Source organism: Ambystoma mexicanum, chromosome 6q (genome assembly GCF_040938575.1).
Source record: "Ambystoma mexicanum isolate Mex_15411 chromosome 6q, UKY_AmexF1_1, whole genome shotgun sequence".
In the NCBI taxonomy this organism is placed as follows: Eukaryota; Metazoa; Chordata; class Amphibia; order Caudata; family Ambystomatidae; genus Ambystoma; species Ambystoma mexicanum.
In genome coordinates this window covers 216,203,152-216,226,365 of record NC_090937.1, presented here as the reverse complement: position 1 = coordinate 216,226,365, position 23,214 = coordinate 216,203,152, and the positions used below count along the sequence as shown (strand labels likewise).

At 43.7% G+C, this 23,214-nt stretch overlaps 1 protein-coding gene across 1 annotated transcript in view; it reads left to right on the top strand.

Moving 5' to 3' along the window:
* LOC138515896 (alcohol dehydrogenase 1A-like) overlaps positions 1-23,214 on the top strand; it is a 369,185-nt gene that overhangs the window by 124,751 nt on the left and 221,220 nt on the right. Inside the window, exons 3-6 of the mRNA XM_069630659.1 lie at positions 1,965-2,106; positions 20,781-20,868; positions 20,966-21,185; positions 21,874-22,137. Coding sequence (XP_069486760.1) covers positions 1,965-2,106; positions 20,781-20,868; positions 20,966-21,185; positions 21,874-22,137 — 714 coding nt within the window. The remainder of the gene's footprint in view (positions 1-1,964; positions 2,107-20,780; positions 20,869-20,965; positions 21,186-21,873; positions 22,138-23,214) is intronic.

Genomic DNA, 23,214 nt, shown 5'->3' with positions numbered 1-23,214 from the left:
TGTCCAAGGCATTGTTTATCTATGATGTAATATCCCAAGCTTGACTTTGACCATACTGACCCTGTACTAATAAAATACTTTTGACTGTTGATGTTTTTACAATATTATATTACACATCTCATTTTATATGCGTGCTTGTCTTTAAAAATATTTCATCTTTGAATCTGGTATGGTAGAACTATTGTTTTATGTGCACAATTTGAAAACAAATATAATACAAAAAATGGATCTGATGTATTTAATAAATGTGTATTTTATCTTTAGAAAGCGCCTACAACCTAAGCGCTGTACAAAGCACAATATTGGTACAGTAAAATGCAATGCATGGTACAAGGACTTTAAGGAGAAGACAGAAGATGAGCCTTAAGCTGAGTTTTGAAAAGAGGAAGTGAAACAATAGAACTATGTCGGAGAGGGAGAGCATTCCAGTGTTTGGGGGCTAGCAATGTGAAGGAACGGAAATAGGAGGAGGCACTGAGAAGGTGTGGAACAGATAGAAGAAAAAGGTATTGAGAGCGGACAGAGCGAGAAGGAACATAGAAGGAAATAAGGGAAGAGAGATAGGAGGAGGAAGACCATGTAGAGATTTAAAAACAATACAAAGAACATTAAAGAGAAGTCTAGCCTCAAAAGAAAGCCAGTGAAGATGATGCAAGGCTGCAGAAATAGAATCACGGTGAGAGAGGATGGATTGTACATGAATGGAAGCATGACAAATGGAGCAAACAGGGCAAGGTGAGAGGCAGGAAGACCAAGAAGTAGAGTAGAGCAATAGAAAAGTTAAGAAAAGACAAGATAACAGATGAGGAGCTTAGTAGCCTGGAAAGTAAGAAAGCGGCGGGGCTTACGGATATTAAAAAGCGGAAAGCAGCAAGATTTGGAAATACAAGTGAAATGAGCAGTGAAGGAAAGGGAAGTATCAAATATGACGGCCAGATTACAGGCTGAAGCAGAGATCAGAAGATAAGATATGGGGAAAAAAGATACATAAGTGGAGGAGAGGGGCTTAGTAATTGCAGGAAAGAAAAGAACTTCGGTTTTAGACGGGTTAAGATGAAGGTAGTGAGAAGACATCCAAGAGTGGATGGAAATCATACTGTTAGAAAGAGTGGTGTGAATAGAGTCTGAGAATGAGGAAAAGTAGAGAAGATTCGTATCATCCTCATAAAGATGATTATAAATACAAGAGAAGGAGATGATGGAAGCAGGAGGAATGGCATGTAAAGAAAAGAGTAGGGGGCCCAAAACTGAGCCTTGAGGAACACCATTAGAAAGAGGGGTGGGCAGGGGAGGAGAGCCCATCGCAGGATACTGAGTAAAAGCGGAAAGATCAGAACAAAACCAGTCGAGCACAGAGGAGCAGAAACCTAGGTGAGTGAGAGACGAGAGAAGAATAGATTTGTCAACCATATCAAACTCAGCTGATAGGTCAAGAAGAACAAGGAGAGAGAAACATTTTGAGTAGCGAGCAGCGAGAAGAGTGTCAGACACTGCAAGAGGAGCAGTCTCAGTGGAGTGGAAAACCCTGAAACTAGATTGATGGAATGGGAGAAGTGAATGTGCAGAAATAAAGATAGAAACCTGAGAGTAAACAATTTTTTCCAGTAATGTAGAAAAAAGGGAAGAAGTGATATAGGATGGATGTTTGAAGGAGTAGAAGGATCAAGAGAGGGTGTTTTAGGGATAGGAAGAACAGAAGCATGTTTAAACATAGGGGTAAACGTAGCAGAGCTGAGAGAGGAGTTGAAGAGGGCAGCAAAGAAGGGAAGAATAGACCAAAGGGATAAGAGAAGAAGGAAGAGTGCCACCGGGGGCTGCAGTAGGATGGCCAGCATGGAGAAACATTGCGAGAGAACCAACTTAATTACATAGTTATATGGTTTGTAGTTAAGTTAAATCGTTTTTTTTTCAAATCTAACATGGCCATCCCTAATTATAAAATGGCTGTTTTTGTTTGTACACAGCTTGTGGCTACTGGAATTTGCCGGACAGATGATCATGTTCTAAGGGGTGCACTCGAAGGCATTGATTTTCCAGTAATTCTGGGGCATGAAGGAGCTGGAATTGTTGAAAGTGTTGGAGAAGGAGTGACTGACTTCAAACCAGGTTGGTTGTTAAATTCTTATTTGTTTCTGCCATTTTGCACATCAAATCTTTTGCAACATTTGAATTGAGGTGATCATGGGAGTCAAATCGCCTTGCAATCCAAATGTACAATCCGTATGTAAGCCATATAATGAATTAGGTGTAAAACACAGTACATGACACTAAATTGAGTGTTGGAGCATTGCTATTAGGTTAAGTGTTAACTCCCCAGGCTACAGTGAGAAGGTTCAGCCTGAAGGTGGCCTCAGCGCCATACCTTCTGCCAGAGAACTGCAAGGAGGTTCTTGCTACGCTAGGCTGCAGACCGAGGAGACTTTGGAAGGGGCTAGTTGCCCTAAGAAATTACAAGTAGGCAGAGGAGCTGATATATGCCAGGCCTTAAGCGTTCGGTTCCATATAGCATTCCTGACAGAAGCCTAGTTCAGATATGGTGCAGTGTCGCTCCTCCTGATGACAACCTGGAAGTTCAGGTAAGGAATGACTTCACAAAACTCATGGGCAAGGGGCGCCTGCCCTTTGAGGGACATCTCAAAAACCTCTGTGTAGCAGGAGAGGAGTTCACTTAAAATCATACCCTCTCACAAGAGAGTTGAAGGGAGGACCCATCCGAAAAATGTGTACGCTGAAAGTCAGGTTGGAGCCTCTGGTAGGATTGAGGTTCCCCGAGTTCAGATGATCTGACGTAGCCAGTGGTGTGTATAGAAAAAGCACAGATTCTATGGCTAATAACCTTTGAACCATAGGACGGATCAGCATGGCGTTTGACATTCCTATATAAAGGCCCCGGCCCCCCAGGACCGGAACGTGTTGTGCAATAATTTAAAAGATAAAAGAGTTAAAAAAGGGCATGTTTTTCTCTTTTCTATTCGTTTTCCTATATGGCACAAAGTGTTCAAGGGAAATTCTTTCTCATTTTGGTGCAAATCTGTCCAGTGTATTTATTTAAATTTGGCATAGAGCAGGGTTCCCCTGTACCCAGTCATATCACCCATGATGCATTGCAGCAGAGAGGCTGAGAGGCTTTTCAGAAATAAAAACCTGTCATTTTTCCCCCCAAATTCTATTGCTAGTAATATTTGACTTGCTAGATCCCCCCCTTGTCAAATCCCCCCAATATGTTAACGATATGAAAAAGTTTCAAAGCATAATATAATGCATTTTCTTTTTAGTTTACTCCCATTCATTTTCCCATAGAGAAAAGGTGGACTTTTTGAACGGCCATAGCGTGAAAACCGCTGGGCCGATTTGCACCAAATAGGAATTAACATGGGCACAAAGCGTTGATTTCATTTCCTTGACTGGTTTGGGGTTAATCATTCAGTACTTTTAAAATAGTCAGTGGAGAAGGGGTGCCCCTTGGTCTTTAAAACCTTTATATATCGACCTTGGTGCTTTGCGGCAGAGAGGCTTTTCTGAAATGAAAACTTGCAGTTTTAAAAAAAAAAAATGTTTTGCTCGATGCGATCAATTCCCGCAATACCGGGAGAAGGTGGAAATGATAGTATTAAAAATGTCATTTGGAGGGGGAAAAGGGATGCCATCAAGCTTTGGAATGAACTCAACCATGAACTTGGAGTCTAATGACCTTCTCGACTTCAGAAAGCGACTCAAAACTCTTCTGTTCATGTAGTCACTCCTAGGGGAACACAAATAGTTTTTAATACCAGCACTTAGATGGCCTGGCCGTACGCACGATATACATGTTAATACCAATAGCAATCGCATCAGGCTGGAGGTCGGGAGTAGAAAAGAAGACACCATGTGAAGTTGGGGATTTGGAGGTGGTTTGGGTAACCAATTATTGGTAGAACATGTTTGGTTTACCTGGGGAAGGCCCAGAAATCTCACAACATTACTGCGGCAAACCCACAAGATGCGCTTAGAAAATAATGTGCGTCAAACGAAGCAAAGAGTGATCAGGGCTAATGGGAGAGAGATATGGAGGGGAAAAAGCAGTTGAGTGGAGTGAGGGGTAAAAAATGATGACAAGGCGCGCACACTGGTTCCCAGTCAAGTTTTCCTGCTGTAGCAACAAATTGTCTTCTCCTCCAAACGTTTTCTTAACTCCATCAATCATCAGGGAGGCTGTGTTTCTTTTCCTTTTCAGGCGTGCCTAGTTACATTTCCTTTTCAGGTGTTTCAGGTTAATTCACATTGATGTCTAAGGATTCTGGTACTTGTATTCTCACACTTTTTTCAATTTCAGGTTACTGGGAAACAACTCCCTCCAAAGCACAAATCTTACCCTTGATAGGGGGAGGGGGAAACCCATGTTTATGGCTCTCCATAGTGAAGCATGATGGTCCTGGTGCTGCAGCCTCTTGAGCCCGGGACTCCTGGAACATAGTGTAAAAAATGATGTGGCGTGAGGGGCCCTGAAAAAAAGAAGGGGGACACATGTTGAGGGCCTGTGAGGATGCAGAAGACTTAATTCCAAGCATTTTTTCCCGTTATCTTGGAATCAGCGAACTGCCATTATACCGCAGGAATTTCTGTTATTGGAAATAATTACTGTGAAATTATTGCGGAAATAAGTAGTTTGAAAGAAAGATTTAACATTTGCAGCGCCTACATCTGCTGGATAGGGGAAAATGGGTGTTTGGTAACAAAAATAATAGTGTGACATGCCAAGTGGGCCCAAAAGAAAGCTATTGGTGCATCATTTACAGAGGCCAGGTCCGAAAGCCATAACCAGTGAGACCTCCAGAAACTATGCAACATGTACAGAGCTCACGGCTTTAGGCTGTGGCCACTGGCCATGGCCGAAGGCTATGGCTAGGGGGCCTGTAATAAAACTATTGGTGCAACATGTACAGTGGCCACGGCTGAAGGCCATTGCTAGTTGACCCTGAGGAAACTATAGAATAACAAAACCCTTGAAATTCAGTGATACAACTTTAGTTAAGAGAGAGATAAGTATTCCTATTTAACACAACAAAACCCATGCAATCCAGCACTCGCATTTCAAGCAAGTCCACCTTAACTATCACCACAATTAAGACATCAGATATGACATCACGGATATCATCACTGGTGACATCACTAATAGCATCACACGTGACATTTCTGCTGAGATCAATTATTACATCATATATGGCATTATTGATTAGGTCTTTGATACATATTTTATTTTATTCCACTTAACAATAATAACATAACATGGAGCAATACATTGATACAGAAGTATCATATGATTACATATGGAGCATTTATTTGTAGTACTTGGCTTATAAAATGTGAAATAAAAATATGTAACATTGTACAGCTGGTTTGCATTTCATGTATAAGTAAGCAATAACAATACTTAATTGCAGGGAAAGTACCTGATTCATGTAAATCTATTTCAGATATTTCAAACATAATATAATAAATATATGTAGTAGTAAAAAAAGAGGATAGTGTTATGAAAATAGTAAATGTACACATTTAAATATATAATTCTCCTTACTGTAATAACATTACATGAACACATTATCTTTCAAAGTCAAGTTGTTTTCGTTGTTAAATGACGTGTTAGTATATGCCTGTGTGCATTGCAATAGTATAGAATCTAAGAAATCAAAGTGTGGTTAATATACAATCAGTTACTTATACTACATAATTACATTTATAGAAAAGAAATTATGATTAGAAAGTAAATATTTAATTATAGATATGACAATTGTATTCATATGTGTAGTCATTTCTTTTAAAAATAAATTGGGACTTTTTATTTCAATAAACAAATTACCTGTCAAAGTGTGCAGTGCTTATATACTACTCTTCACTGTAATAATGTCTGTATGCACTAACAATTGTGCACTTTACACTACATTAAAAGAAATAAGGGCAGAATGCAATGTACTTTGTGAGTATGAAATATGTACATATGTGCTATGTAACAAAACAGAGTTGTCATATTTCAAAATGTAATTAATCAAACCAGTAATGTCAGTGATGTCATGTGTGATGAATCCTATGGTGTCATCACTCCTTTCCTGGCGTTGACCTCTCCCCATGTGGCCAGAGGACAGCAGCCACTACCTGATCCTGACCCTGGGGGTGGCAATATGAGGGAGGATCACAAGAGGGAGGCAGCCCTCTGGAGTGGGAGTCATGACATCATCGGACGAGACATGGTATCCCTCTTTCTTTGAATATAAGTTATCAGAAACAGACTACCATTACCATAAATCTGAAAGTACTGGGACAAAGAAGGTGAACCGAGTAATGAGGATCACTGGAAGTCAAGAGCACACACTGCACTCTAGTGGTTGGAGGAACAAACCTGAGGCTGGGAAATTTAAACTGGCAAAGCAACTGTCAGGCAGAACGCTGCTTTTCTCAGTGCTGTCCAAGAGACTGTGAGGCTAGTACAGAGTCTGTGGAGCCAACCGGCTAACCGACACACAGAAGCAGGGAGCTGATTGCTGAGGAGAGTACACGTCAAGGACGCCAGAAGCAGACACAAGGTTTCTGGGTGTTCGTCGGTACTAGGAAGCAAGCTCCACTTCACGTGAGCCCAGGAAAACATGCAATAGGCGAGCGGGAGTCGTGAGATGCAGAGAAACTGAAAAGCAGGAAAAGCGAGAGGGAGCAGAAAGCCATAGGGCTGCCGCAGGTGGGTTTTCAGCAGAAAAACCAACATACGCCAACAAGAACTGCTGTGTGCACCTAAAGGAAGTGGGGACACCTGGGCGTATTGGCAACGCTGTCAAAATGGACTAATAGCAAGTGAATATCTCATAAAAAGGCAAAGCGGAATAAGCATAAGAGACTGTAAAGTTTGTGAATGTATACAGTATACTTATAAGAAAATACCTGGCAGGATAGTCTACCAGGCGGATTCACGACAGGACAGAACGAATATAAGAAGCTGTAAAATGTATAAGTGTGTGCAATGCCCCACATGAGGAAAAGCCCTGACAGGAGAGTAAACCAGGCAAATTAAAGGTGCATATGAGAAAGTCCTGGCAGGATAGTATACCAGGCAGATGCAAGTTTCAAGTATGTACATACTAGCGGTACCACCCGGCGTTGCACAGCCCTGTAGCTGACGTACATGTGGGGGCCTGCTATAGCTTTGTGTATGTTTAATTGTATCATAATCTATTTCTGAAAAATCGCAAAATTGGCAATCTCCCGAAATCACCTATACTGATAGCACCGGGGCAGACCCTGCTCCCCCCCTGTGCATGCCGAATGGGTGGGGTTGGTGAAATTTCACTATCGCCAGTACACCCCAGACTGGTATGCCAACCTTGTGTTCTAACTTTGTATTTTTTTCAAAGTCACAAAATCGGCAATTTCCCAAAATCGCCTATACTGATGGCACAGGGATGGACTCTGCCTTGTGCGTATGCTGACCTCGGGCCAAAATTTTAGCCCACCACCAGTTGTGAGGCTAGAGCCAACAATCGCAAAATCGGCAATCTCACAAAACCGCCTATACTGAAAGTACAGGGCTAGACCCCGCCCTGTGCAGTGCAAATGGGTGGGATTGGTCAAATATCACTATCACCAGTACACCCCAGACTGGTATGCCGACCTTGGGCCAAAATTTCAGCCCACCATCTGTTATGAGTCTGGATCCAACCCCGAACATACAAGCACACTTTCACAAATATATAAATATAGGTAAGAAAAGCCCTGGCAGGAGAGTTTACTAGGCAGATGCAAGTTGTAAACTTGTTCATGTGAAAATATCCCTGATCGAAAAGCAGACCAGGCATGGTCAAGTTGAACAGTGTGTAATATAAAGTACTTAAGGAATTCCTGCTAAGGATAGAAGAGGGCTAGCAAAATGCTCTGGAAAGATATTAAAAATGAGAGAAAATCTGCCAGGAAAGAACACCAGGTATCCTACCAAGATACAGACTAACAGACACGTTTTTTGTATACCAACTGTGTTATTGATCAAGAGAAACTTAAGGAACTGATATTAAACAGGGGATGGGAACCACCCTCTGGAACAATGAACTATCTTCGTCTGGAACCTCTTTGTCTTGGAGTTAAGCATTCCCTTTTTGAACATTTGTACACTACTAAAGACCAAATACATTTCCCCTTATCACCTTAGAGTTGTTTTGTTAGAATGTGAGGGCAGAATAGTACTTTGGACACAGGCCATTTTATTATGGACACTCTGGCATTGGACAAACCCTTAGTTTTGGTTTTGGGTAGGGACACACCGCTTAGAGCAGGGACAGAGAAGCATTTTCCAATCACTTTTCACTTAAATAAAAGGCTTTGAGTACAACTATGAATCCCATAGGTCCTTGTCTCATTCCTGGCTCCTTACAACTTGTATTATGTGTTTTAAGGTTTGATACCAGAATTACCTATTGATGATTAATGAAAGTCCTCATTTAATGGAACTACACGGCATGCCAGTGTTGTGATATGATAGAGCAGAGAGGCAAGTGCTCAATACTACAATCTATGGGCCTCATTACAAGTAAGGCGGTGAAGGCAAAAACAGATTGTAATTTCATTACTGGCACTTTTTTTAGTGCTAACAAAATTACCACAATTTTAATCGCACTTGTCACGTTTCCACGCCCTGGTTAGACCTCTACCGCGAAAACAGCATATATCAGCCACTTCTGTCATGCAGTGTTGGCGGTTGCCATTGCGCCTAAGCAGACGCTACACGCGCAAGCATTGTATCGGTGCTGTCGCGCGCTCGCTTCGGGTTACTACAGCATCACCATGGTTACCCGATGCAACACTTAACGGCGGAACGCCACCCCTCTATCCTGGTCCTTTAAAGAACCACTGCTTAGTGGCACAATCGCTTCTGATTGAAGTAAGTACCCGCTTGTTTTGGCTCCTGTGTTCCTTGTTTTTGGATTACTCCCTTCGACCCCTGTTTATGCTTAAAGAATTTGGTTTGAATCTCGCTTTGTACCGCTGCTCTCCTAATTACCCAGTAACGAACCTTCATGTGCCTTGGACTGCTTTTCGGATTATCCCTTGTTGTAATAGTTTCCATGGTTCTGTGGATTTGTGGATCTTGATTTTTTGCTGGAACTTTCTGGGCCGAGTCATGCACTGGACCTTGGATGCTCTGCCGATTCATTGTGTACCACACTGTCGTGAGTGTGTCCTCGTACCGCTCAGGGATAGTCCCTTACTACCTTACTTTCCTTCCTTCCTCTCTGCTTTCCTTTTTTCCTTGGAACTTTATTTTGCCATTTCATCAATTAGTCTCCTTTATTTTGCACGCATAGATAAAGTACACAATCTAGGGACCTTATAGTATTATGTTCTTTCTACCGCCCCAGTCATTTCATGTTTCTCCTGCTTCCTTGTCCATTTTGAGTCAAAACCAAGTCCTCTTCACACAAAGTAAATCAGAAATGCTGGCTAACACCAGGCTTCACCAGCTTAGTACTGATCTCATTTCCTACATTGCATATGTACATCATTGAATCGGTACTGAGACCTATCCTTATCACCACAGCTTGGCGTGTGCCTGGTGGCACCTTTCTATTTCATTTGACCCTCACCTCAGTTCGTATTCAGTAAATGAACAGAGGGGTGTAGCAAGGGGAAGGTCACCCTCATTGAGGAGACCCAGTCCTTTTGTTTGGGTTTGCAAAATACTGGAGTAACCGGTGGGTCCATATACCTGTTCCTTGGTCAATACTGACAGAATCACAAGCCTAAGATGGACAAAGTTGATCCGCTAACCACTCTAATGCAGCTTGTCTCCGATTTACGGAACAGCATGACTGCTGACCATGAAGCAATGCATCTTCGGATGGAGTCCTTACAGGATGCGATGCAGTCACAGCCGCAGCTAGATGGACAGGCAGGAGCCGCCGCAGCGGGTCCTGCATACCCTCTACCTAGGCAAAATCTGGTGCGTGTACTGTTGTCTACTTGGTTCCCGTTGGCCCCATCTGAAAGGTTCAATTGCGATCCAAAGTCATATTGAACATTCATAAATCAATGAAATTGCATTTCCTGTGCCATCCAGCTTAGTTTCCTGACTCTACCACAAAATCAGCCTTTGTTCTTTTATATCTTGGAGGTACTTCTGCCGCCCGGGCTAACCCATTGCTAGAAAACAATAGTTACATGCTTTATGATTCTGACGCCTTAATCATAGCTATGAATCCAGTCTTTGATACACAATGCAAAACTCAAGCCACTGACTTGGAGTTTCTTCATCTCAAACAAGACGATTCTCCGCTGCTTTCATACCTTGCCAAGTTTAACCAGTTGGCTGCCGAAACCGATTGGTTGGAGGATAGAAACGGAGCTGTTTTCTATAAGGGACTATCAGACGACCTGAAAGATGTCCTTGCTACGGTACCTGTGGGTACCTGTGACCTTCCTTGAACTCTTAGATCTGATCTTGCAAATCAATGCCCACAAGGCTGAGAAAAGTCGAGAGACGGCCTCTCCCTCCTTTAGCCACGAAATCTGATCCGGTTACTGTGAATATCCCAGAAACGGAACCTATGCAAATAGGAGCAGTCTGTGGCCCTTTGACAACCGCAGTAAGAGAACATCGACTTAAAGTGAACCTCTGTATGTATTATGGTTCCGCCGATCATTTGCTATGCAACTGTGCCAAAAAACCCATCAGAAAACAGGTAAACTCCAAAACTCAGCTGTAGAAGGTGTTGTTGCTACCTTAGGGATGCCACTGAGACTGCGGACTCCCGAAACTTACGGGGTTCCAGCCACTGAGTGACACATTCGGGATCTCCCGGAAACCACAGAGATCGGCACAAGAAATATAACACACCCTGACATGAATCAAGCAAGCCTGGGGTGAAGGTATATGTGGTGACCATTGTCGCATCAATGGGACTGACGATCAGAATTGACGTCGGAGAGTCATTGAAACCGGTCGACCAACCAAGATGAACGATATCCCTGAGAAGCCACGGGACACGTAACAAAAAAACAGATTTCACTGGAGTGGAGAACATTCTCTCTCCTGTCGCTGAATTTACTTCATAGGCGACAACCTCCTGAGCCATTGCTCAGAAGATTGCAAGAAAATCAGTTCTCACGACATAAACAACTGATTTAAATTGAGTTTTAATCCTAATTTTAGATAAACTGGACTCACCATCATATCCACCAATGGATCTATAGACATACCGTCTACACACTTCCTGGAAGGTCAATAAATTAATCACAGGGCTTACACCCCGAGGAAATAGCTCCTGCACAAAATGTTTTCGGGATATGAATAGATATGGGTGAGCATTTTTTACAATAGTCTGTGTTTCTTTTCAACAAGAAATATACATTGTAGGTATAGGGACAGCCTCCTCTTCTTTCCGTGTTAGATAGGCGTTCCATCACCTTGCTCCTAGGGACAGGCACCCCACACTTAAGGAAAGAGTGTTATTCCGCTTAGTGATCCAGATAGGTTACACATTCACTGTATGGAAAATAGTACTTGAGAAATGGTTTGTTCCTTTAAGTGTTTTTGTTTGCTAAAAAAGTCCCTCAGCCCAGTACAGTTAATTTGGACTCCCAATCTTTGCCTATCTGTTCTCCTGAATATCTCCCTGTTCTGTTTCTTTTTCCTAATGAGGTACCCTTATGGACCAGTGCTGTAATTGATTCAGGGGCTACAGGTAACTACATGGATATCAAGTATGCCCGACAAGCAGGACTGGCCACTGTTTCAAATGAAAGACCTGCTGTGGTCAATGCAGTAGACGGCACAGCTCTTGTTTCAGGTCTGGTAACGGAACAAACTGAATACATCCGGATGTCCACTGATATGGGACATCATGTACACATCTCTTTTGATTTGATCCCAGCACCACAATATCGTGTGATTCTTGGCCTATCCTGGTTACAAACACATAACCCACATATCTACTGGGGAAGACACAAAACAGTCTTCATCAGAATATCGTGACATGCACTGCATGGATCCTGATTCTGTAATTAAGCACCCCTTGTAAGGCCATTCTCGAGACAGCGCCTTTTATCAGAGCTGTTACCTCCAAGTCAAATGTCAGTTTACCCAGTGTATATCAATCCTGTGCAGACGTGTTCGATAAAATGGAGGCGGAACTACCACCTTTCCATCGGCCTTGCGATTGTCCTTTTGAATTAATTCCAGGGTCTAGGATCCCCAGTGGTCGAATATATTCGCTTACTATACAGGAAGACGAGGTATTGAAGGCATACATGGAGAATGCTTTGGCAACTGCGTTCATACGACATTTGAAATCTCCGGCTGCTTCGCCTTTATTCTTTGTACCAAAGAAGGAGGGAGACTTGAGTGTATATTGGTCACAGAGCCCTCAATGCCATTACCATAAAAAATCAGTACCCGTTACCACTCACCTCCATTCTCCTGCACCAATTAGGTTCTTCTGTGATCTTCACAAAGTTGAAACATATAATTTGATACTTATACGAGACGGAGAGGAGTGGAAAACCGCATTCAAGACATGCTACGGGTTGTTTGAATACCTTGTAATGCCTTTCAGTCTTTGCAATGCCCCTGCAACCTTTCAGTACTTCATGAATGATGTCTCCCAGGATATGTTGGATCAGTACATCGTCTACCAACATTTGGTACATGTACGATCTGTCCTACAAAGATTAAGGGAACACCACCTTTTTGCCAAAGTCGAAAAGTGTGTTTTTAACACAACAGAGGTTCCGTTTTTGGGGTATGACCTAACTGACAAGGGTGTCAAAATGAATGTGTTTAAGGTGAAAACCATATTTAAATGTCCAGTCCCAAATATGGTGAAATTGTTGCAGTTATTCCTTGGTTTCGCTAATTTCTATAGAAGGTTCGTGTCTTTGTTTTTCTTTATCGCTTCACCTTTGACGGCACTCACCAGTACCAAACTACAGTTTAAGTGGAATGCAGTCGCACAAGAGGTGTTTGAAACACTTTCCTTTACAAAGGCACCTATGCTGCAGCACTCAGACCCTCAACAGCTGTTTTCGGTAGAAGTAGACGCCTCAAGTATCACGGTTGGAGCAGTCTTCACCCAAAACTGCCCTAGAACAGGTAAAATACACTCTGTTGCTTTTTTTCATGGTTGGAGTGGTCTTGTCCCAAAAGTGCCCTAGAACAGGCAAAATATACCCTGTTGCTTTTTTTCCCCCACAAATTAATTATGGAATTATACAGCCACTGAACTGGAACTTCTGGCTATTAAAGATGCATTCACGGAATGGAGGGATCATCTGTTGGGTGTACATCATTTGATCACTGTGTACACTGATCATTGCAATTTGTTGGCCCTCATGTCTGTCAAATTTGTGACAGCTCGTCAGGTGCAGTGGCATTCTTTCTTTTCTTTATTTGACTTCACATCCATTACCGACCCGCTCTTTTGCATTCTAAGATGGATGCTCTTTCTCGTTTGGGTGGGCCTTCACATTCTGTGAGGGAGCATCTGCCTCTTCTGCTTCCGCATAAAGTAGCCTGTGGCTGTATCCCACAAGTAACTCTTATAGAATCTATACAGAACTGGGTTCTTCAACACCCCGCTGAATTACGGGATCTGAATGCTAACATGATTAAGGGCTTACCATACATTCAAGGGATGATTTACATTCCCGTGGAAGAAACACGCTTGAGTGCCTTTGCTATGGTGTCATGACTCCCTCATTGCCGCCCATCCCGGGAGGAAGAAACCCATGGAACTCCTACGTAGATGGTGCTGGTGGCCTTATATGTCACGGGATGTGGTGGAATATATTACTGCATGTGCCATCTGTGCACAGTACAAGACCAGCAGTCATAGATTACTTTACCATATTGGCCATATTCGTATCTTGTCACGGTATACCTTCTGCCCCTGTCTAAGTTGAGCTCTTTCTCAAGAACATCTTCCATTTCTTTGGTCTTCCTTCAATCAATATCTCTGACAGGGGTGCGCAGTTTACCTACAATTTTTGGAAGGCCCTGACTACTTCTTTCAATATCGAAGACCGATATTCTAGTGCCTATCATCCCCTAACCGATGGGCAAACCGAACGGTTAAATGCCTCTTTGGAACAGTATCTTCGCTGCATTTGCCTACGATACCAGGAAAACTGGTTGTCTCTCTTGGTTGCCGCTGAACTTGCTTACAATAACTCAGTACGCTCTTCTACCAGTTCATCTCCTTTTTATTCTCTTTATGGTCAGCATCCAAGATCCATTCCCCTGGATCCGTCCTTACCTGCCGAAAATCCGGCAGCTCGTTTTCCCTGTTGCATACCAAAATAAAAGACAATCTTGATCGGGCACAATGTCGGACGAAGAAATTTGCAGACCCCCATCGTACCCCTGCTATAGTGTATCAGACAGAGATGAAGGTGTGGTTATCAACCAAACACCTTAGGATCTCTGGCAAGAAGAAGCTCTTGCCTCGCCCCATGGGTCCATATGCTATCACGCATGTTCTAAAGCCGGTCACAGTCAGTCTGGATCTCCCATCATGCTGACGTGTCCATCCAGTCTTTCACGTCTCCCTTTTGAAGCAATGTCTCCCTACTGTTTGGTTGTAACCTCCCCCATCTTCTGTTATGGTACATGGGGAAGACGAGTACAAGGTAATGCTATTCTGGACATGAAATCACGTGGCAGGGTGCGTTCTTATCTTGTGGATTGGAAGGGTTACAGACCTGAGGATTGGACGTGGTAACCAGACACGAATATCCATGTCCCGTTGTGGTTGGCTCGGTTCCCGTGGGGTGTCTGGCTCTTTGGGGGACGATACTGTCACGGTTCCGTTCCATGGTTCGTCTCGGTTCGCCATGGTGCCTAGGCACACACTACATGCACAAGCGTTATATCGTAGCTGTCACATGCTCGTGTTGGGTTACTACAGCATCACCATGGTTATGTGATGCGTAACGGCGGCATGCCACGCCCTCTTTCCTGGTCCTCTAAATAACCACTGCTTAGTGGCGTAAGTGGTTCTTATTGAAGTAAGTACCCGCTTGTTTTGGCTCCTGTGTTCCTTGTTTTTGGATTACTCCCTTCGACCCATGTGTGCCTTGGACTGCTTTTCATATTATCCCTTGTTGTAATAGTTTCCCTCATTCTGTGGATTTGTGGATCTTGATTTTCTGCTGGAACTCTCTAGGCCGAGTTGTGCACTGGACATTGGATGCTCTGCTGCTTCATTGTGCACCACCCCGTCGTTAGTGCGTCCTCGTGCCGCCCAGGGATATTCCCTTACTCACCTTATTTACCTTCCTTCCTCTCCATTTTTGTTTTTTCACTGGAACTTTATTTTGCCATTTCATCAATTAGTCTCCTTTCTTTGCACGCTAAGGTAAGGTCCACAATCTAGGGACCTTATATTCTTATGTTCTTTCTACCGCCCCAGTAATTTCATGTTTTTTCGCTCCCTTGTCCATTTAGATTGAAAACGGAGTCCTTCTGTACACAAAGGAAACCCGAAATACCGGCTAACTCCAGTCTTCACCAGGTTAGTACTGATCTCATTTCCTACATTGCATATGTACATCATTGTATCGGTACTGTGAGAAACCTGAGGGTTTTCTCCCAAGCAGATCTCGGTAACCCCTTATTCAGGTTTCGCACAACACACCAGAGAAAGGACTAACACCAGAGCCGTTTACTTGACATGTCCCTATACACGGGTCAGGGAAAGTCAGGCATTGATCAGAATCACACATACCTGACGGCTCTTTCCCTTCCCACACGGATAAAAGGTGGAGCAAGAGAGCACAGTACAAGCAAGGCAGACCGCACGACAAGACAGCTATCCAGACCCGGCAGTTCAAGAGGAGGTGAAAGGCGGCAAAAATCGAGAGGCTGACGAGGAGCGACACAACCTTGCCCTTTTCGACAAAACCCTGCAAAACCTCTGCAGAAGGAATTGTAAGACTGAGGACAATAGCCCAAGTGTGTTGCAGCAGATGTCAACGGTACACTCAGCGAATCGACTCTGATAAGCCGGAACGAGGGAGACTCCTGCTACGGTGGAACCAGCCTTGACTCCAGGTACAAGGAAAGCCAAGCGATATGAACCGGGCTATGATGAATGAAAGCTGCAAAGTGGCAGAATGAAAGAAGTTCAAAGAACTGTATGATATGATATGATAGGTTACTTATAATGCGCTTCATACCCAGAAGTTTCTAAGTGCGGACCTGGGAATCAAACCTGTATTGCTCCGTGTCGTCTTGTTTCCAAGGCAAGCACGTTTCCGCTGAGCTTTCCTCCCGAGATAATATGTAATATATGGGGAGACCAGCTGTAGAAGGGGACCAGCACCAGATGGGTGCTGCTGCGAGAAACCCTGGTCCACCCCCATTTGAGTGAAACTCCAGATACCAGAAGGCAGTAGGTGAGCCACCAAGATAGGACAAAGTGGTCATACAGGAAGTCGAGCAAAATCCCCATACAGTCAAAAGCCTTTGACCTAAGAACTATAAAGAAATCAAGGGAAGTGAATCCTGCCACATGAGAACGCAAGGGAAGTGAATCCCGTAAATATTGAAAGTAAATGAGAAGATGAAGTTGGCAAGAGTGAACCCGAAAGAGGGATGCTGACGAGGAAGGGGCAAATTCTAAAGTCCCAAGAAACAGTGTGTTGACAAACGTGAACCCGGCCGAGACATGCCCACGGAACTGTTAAAAAAAACATTAAGATCTGTGACGAGAAAAGCCATAGTGAACCCGGTGGAGGGAGACTTGGTCTGCGCCCGGAAGAGGGGAACCCAAAGTTGAGCCAGTAGCACCCTGATCGAACTGATGAAAAGACTTTGTAGGAGAACGATAAAGGAAGATTTCTTGAAATCCATAGTTGGTGAACCCGGTGGAGGGAGGCCAACAATTCAGAGGGATCCAAGCCTGAACGAGGGAGATCCAGGGGTGAAGCCATCACCCAAAGTCCATTAAGAGAAGGAACTGTTATTGAATGATGGCATAAAATTTGTTAAGGGTCAGCGCGTAAGAGTGGGAGCCAGGGGTGAAGAATCCTCACCCTAGTTGAAACCGGGGAACAAACTTTCATTTTGTTGAAGGAACTTTAGTTTTTGTTATTTGAGCGTGTCTGGGCCTCAAAGGCAAGAGACTTTCAAGGGAAACGAGACTTGGCCATCGAGGCTCCTGATAGACTGGAACAGAACTGTTGATTCATGCTGGGAAAGCTTAAGTGTTTGCTGTGCTCTAAGATCCCACTTTACCGGGGAAGGGAGACTTTGTTCTTTTCTTGAAAACCATCCTCCACCCTTTTTGTATTAGTTGTAAGGTTTGGCATTAGGTTTCTTAGTATAGGCCCTTTTTGTTTGACACAGCGCCACCAGGACTGCCTTATTTTCATTTGATGGTTGACGCTTGCTCCAATCTTAGATTTAGGTTTAAATTAGGCATTTTCCCATGTGCTTACAGTTTAATAAACATCCTTGAACTGTGATCACTTGTGTCTGTCTTTACTGTTGCTACCATTAGTTCCTTAAAGTACTGAGACCTATCCTTATCTCCACAGCTTGGCGTGTGCCTGGTGGCACCTTTGCTCTTTCATTTGATCTTCACCTCAGTTTATATTCAATAAACGAACAGAGGGGTGTATCAAGGGGAAGGTCACCCTCATTGAGGAAACCCAGTCTTTTTGTTTAGGTTTGCAAAATCCCCGGAGTGAACATTAGGTCCATTTACCTGTTCCTTGGTGAGTACTGACAGCACTGCTGAACTATAGGTTTGACCTTGAAGTGGGGGAGTTTCTTCCAGCATCATGCTGGAGGTAAATCTGCCACTTTAAGGCCACATTTCAACCCAATTACCGCCCAGTCATCCCGCCCCATGGAGTCCTATGGATTAAAAAATGGGAATTAACAATGACCTACCACCACTTGTTATACTATGGTAAACCCACAGGACCAAAAGTGGCTGTAACGGTAAGCAGGTTTGGCTGTAATTTGGTGAATTTACCACTGAATGACCACCACAGTCATAATGAGGCCGTATTTCTAATCTTGTGGTTAAATGTTGACTGGCCCAAGATACCCTTACATCCTTCAGAGGTCAGTAAACTATCAACTGAGCTAATAATAATTACATTGCTTAGATATTGGAGAATGCTTCAAGAAATCCTACATGTAAATTTGAAATAGCTATCTATATTCCTGATGCAGGGGCCAGTTTTGCAGAGTTTCGATTTCATTTGCAGATGCAACTATTTGATTGTTGTTTTGTAAGAGAGCTTGCACAGGCTGGAGAGTAAGGTATTTAATGTTTTAAGTCTAGTTTTGAAGATTCGAAAGAGGCTGTGACCCCTGTGATTGGTGTAATGACAATCAATCGTTCTTGAGCAACTGACTTTTTATAGTACGTTTACCACATTGGCTCCAAGTTCAGGTTGAATGGATGTTTAAACTAGATGTTACATACTCGTCCTACATACTCATCCGTGCCCCAGATTAGGCTTTGAGGTGGGCATATTTTACACACTGTTAAGTATGGGACATGCAACCAGAACATTACTGAACTTGAAAATGAATAGGAAACATAACCAAAACAGTTATGTAGCAGTCTGGTTTCAAACAAGTTATTAAGTTTGTGAAATATCTTCTCCCAAATGAACACACCATCTTGAAGCATCTCGGTGAGAAATGCACACAACACATTAACTTTGAAAAAGACTTTTGTGCAATGCAACTATGTGTTCACTAAAAGAGCATAATTTGTTCCTTAAAATGATACTTCCCATTTGTAATTAAGATCTCCATCTTATTATGGCTGTGATCCTAAAATGCTAGGGAAAAATATATATACATTATGCTCCTCTCCATGAGCATTTACACACACAAAACACAGAAGGGAAAGAAAAGGAAGCCATCCCTCACCCCATTGTGTCCTGTGTAAGGGTGCAGAAGTACGAGAGTATATCTATCACCACATGGTTGTCATCTTCCTCAAGTGGCAGCATCTCAGAATCTTTGACTGCTGCCTGGTTTCCTAAGGCATCTGCATCAGAGGGGGATAGTAGACATGGAATGGCAGGAGGTTCTCCAATGCAGCTCATGTATGCATCATGTATAAGCCAACAGATGTGTGTGGCAGCATGTAAATTCTTCTAGGAGAAGAGCCATCGTGAATGCAGTTGAGCATTGGCAGGACCATGTTGTTTGCACGCCCTAACCCCCATATTTTCAAACTGGGGAGATCATTTGGCCATGAGCCATCACATGTATTTCCACAGATGCCATGTGTCAGCGGCATAACTTTTGGGGGTGTAGGAAAGGGTCTGCTTACATGATGCAACACATGCCATGTGATGTACCCATGTTTTCCTCTCACTGCTGATGTGAAATGCCCTGCACATTCCCTTTCAACTGCACATCTAAAGACATGCACAAATTGGGATGACTTACCCAACTGTGGTTCTGTTGTGTCAGGTGACCCAACACCTTTGATGGTGACAATGGGCAGCAGCCTCTTCAGTTGGGGTCACGGTGTTCTCTGCAGGTGGACCTCCACTGAGCCTGCTGATCGACGAGTTTCTCCTTGGTTTGCCTCTTCATGTCGCCCCACCTCTTTTTTACCTCTTTGATGGCACAATTGGCAACTCCCAGGGATTGCACATTTGCAGTCAGCTGCTCCCAAAGGGCACTTTTGGCCGCTGGACTGCCCCTTTGGCCGCGGCGGTGGGACTCATGGCCAGCAATGCAATTGATCATGATCTCCAATTCTGCTTCTGTAAAGTTGTTGGCTCTGCAGTCTTTCTCTGGCTCCTGGCCATCCTGATAGCCCTTGAGTCACATTCTGGTGTGGTGGACGCTTACAAATGTTTTTTGTCCCCTTCCAGTGCTGTGGGATGTAGTGATATGCTGCTTCCTGATTTGTGAGTTTTGAAGGTGGTTGCACACGTTTCTCCGCATTTGACTCAATGTGCACATATTTGTATGCATTGTTGTGCGTTTTATATCATTTCTGCATGGAAATTATCGCATTTGGGCGATGCGATAGAAATCTGCGCATTGCCTCGTGTGGCTTCGGATGCGGACTGCTTTGTGCTTGTGTTTTGCCCTTCCTTGCACAAGGCTAATTTTGACCTGGAATTTTTTGATTCACACTTTGTGGTGAGATGTGCAACGGCACACACCCATCTTTGCGCAATTTCGCATCTCCTTGTGATGTTCTTATTTGAGGTTTGGCCCCATAGATTGTAGCCCTTATAGTTTCAAACAGAATATCTGCGAAATCACAGTGCACGGAGAATCAGTGTCAAGTTTGAACCCTCAAACCAGCCTCTGTGAATACATAGCTAATACAAAGCTGAATGTTTAATTGCATTTCATGATAGGTTTAATAATGCCACACCAGGGGTCAAAATGTTAAGTTGCAAGCTACTAGTCCGACATAAACAGTCACTCACCCCCTGAATTCTCCATTTGGAGTACACCATTTCTTACTTGCCAAGTGTCAATTATCACTAGCCATTGTCTATTGGTGAGTGCACATTTTGAGGCCTGGCCACAATTACATTAGTTGGTAGAATAGGATCTACTGTTGAGTGCGATGTTCTATTCAACACCAAATTATCTGAACACCAATGGGGCATTGGCGTACTGTAGAACTAAGCAGTACTTTCTTCAATACAGATTAACTGTTAGAAATGACAACACATGGCACTCTAGGGACATGGATTAGGTTGAAAGAGGTATGAGCTTCCCCTGGTTAAAAAAACAGTTTTTAACAAACATTTATTGTTTTTCTTCTTAGGAGACAAGGTCATTCCTCTCTGTATTCCACAATGTGGCAAGTGCAGCTCCTGCCTGAGCCCGAAGACTAACTGCTGCTTCAAAACTCAGTCAGTTACATGTATTATATTTACCATCACATTGTAATATTTGCAGTTGAATGTATGTTTTTTCTTTAATGACCCTTTTCCATTTCTCTGATTACAGTCTCAAAGAATCCCAGAACGTAATGCCCGATAAGACTACAAGGTTTACTTGCCGAGGGACACCGGTTTACCACTTTCTTTGGACAAGCACTTTCTCAGAATACACCGTAGTTCCTGAAGATGCTGTTGCCAAAATTGATCCTGAAGCACCGATGGACAAAGCTTGCCTTTTTGGCTGTGGGTTCTCCACTGGTTATGGGGCCGCCATCAACACTGCAAAGGTACCTTTACACATTGATTGTGAAAAAGCAGCGAAGCAGTGATGATAATCAATGGAGCTGAAGATTCCTCACATTGACAATGCAGCCTGCTTAAAAGAGCTACTCATTGCAGCAACATAGGAATGTTTAAAAAGTAGAATACTGAACAGTATTCTGACAGGTGACAGTGGCAGAGGCATGCATCTTTTCTTAAAGTACCTGTACACTCAATGATCTGCTGTTAGTCTTCTCTGCAGTCTCATTGAGACTGGAGATTCAGGAAGCATGGAAGTCCACAGAAGAAACACATGGGACCCAGCGTCTCAGCTTGGTTGTCCAGTGACCTGGGGCTGCAAAGCCCCTCGGCTCACTCCAGCACTCGATTGCATTGGAAAACAGGCTTAGTCAAGCGCCAGTTCAGAAGGGGGTCGATGGCACACAGTCATAAAGTAGGGGATCGATGAAGTATATATCCCCCTCCAGTTCTGCTTCTGCTATTACAGTACTGAGATCTCATTTCTGATAACCGTTATACGTTTCGTCTCAAAAATCATCTTTTATTGACTGATGTAGACATAACTGAACTTTGGCAACCACGCCCTGTATCAAAACTATTGTGTGAAAACCCCCTTAGAATGCATACCTAAATGCAAAGAAGTTGAGTTGAAAAAAAAAGTATAATTTTAACGTTCTTCATTTTTTGTTCCAGGTCGAACCTGGCTCCCGTTGTGCTGTTTTTGGGTTAGGCGGAATTGGTCTTTCAACTGTCATGGGATGCAAAGCAGCTGGAGCTTCTAGGATCATTGGAATTGACATTAACTCGGGCAAGTTTACAAAGGCAAGAGAGTTTGGAGCCACTGAATGCATCAACCCTCAGGACTACCCCAAGCCCATCCAGGAGGTGCTCATTGAGATGACTGGCGGTGAAGGAGTGGACTTTTCATTTGAATGTGTTGGAAACATTGATACTATGGTATGTGATCTGAACTGGTACACACAAGACTGAGCCGATTTGTTGGTTTGAAAGATGTTACCTAGTAAATTATCTTTTTATACTATCGGCCAGATTCATGAAAATGTGCGCCCTGCTTATTCATGGAATTTACTGCACAAAGCGTATTCGCAAGTCGCTCCCACAAAGCCCCCGATACGCCCACACGCAAAGCATACAGAGCCAGAACAGCTACCTCTGCTCGCACCCCTGGGCGCGAATACATGCATCCTCCAAAGAGTGCGTAGGGTCCCCTGCATATAGCGTTGCATCTCAAGGACCTCCGCAGGGTCCCCCGTAATGGTTGCCAGCACCCCGACAACATGCATATGAAAAATCATAACTCGGTCTTGACTTGGAAAATCTGCGCACGAGCCCCCGTAAACTGTTCCTGCATCCCGCTACACTGCTTACACACCCCCCTAAGTTAGATGGGAACCCCGGTTGCGTACACGCACCCCTAAATCCGACATGCAAACACACCTCCGCGCTGCGAATCCTATGTGCAGGTGTACTTACGCTGGCCTTCAGGTGGCGTGGTGATCAAGGGATCTGCGTGGCCATTCTTATGCCGAGAGGTTGCGCGCTTGAATCCATAAATACATGTTGTGCCACGCAATCGTGGGCATGCAAGGGACTGCCTGCGAGCCGTCCCTCATAACGCCCTCTTTTACACATGTTCGTCCCCATTTTCCGTGTTCTACACCCTATTTCTCCTTCTGCGCAGGCCTCGACCACCATCTGCGTGGTGTCACGCGCAAGGCATTAGACAGATTGCAGAGACGTGCCGAGCCTGCGCGAACTTCACGCAAGTCCTGCAAAAGGACTGTGCATTCTATTCCATGAATCGACGAATGAGGATTTGCATGCAGTTTGGCACGCAAGTACTATGTTTTCCGCACAAATAATTCCATGAATCTGGCCCTATATCTTTTTGTTTACTGTTATAACCTGAATATGCCTGTTTTCAGACCTTCCTGTATCATCTTAAAATCTAACCTGAAGGTTGAAGCCTTCATTTGAGCAAGCTGTTAGCTATTCTGCCAGGAGAACTCTCTT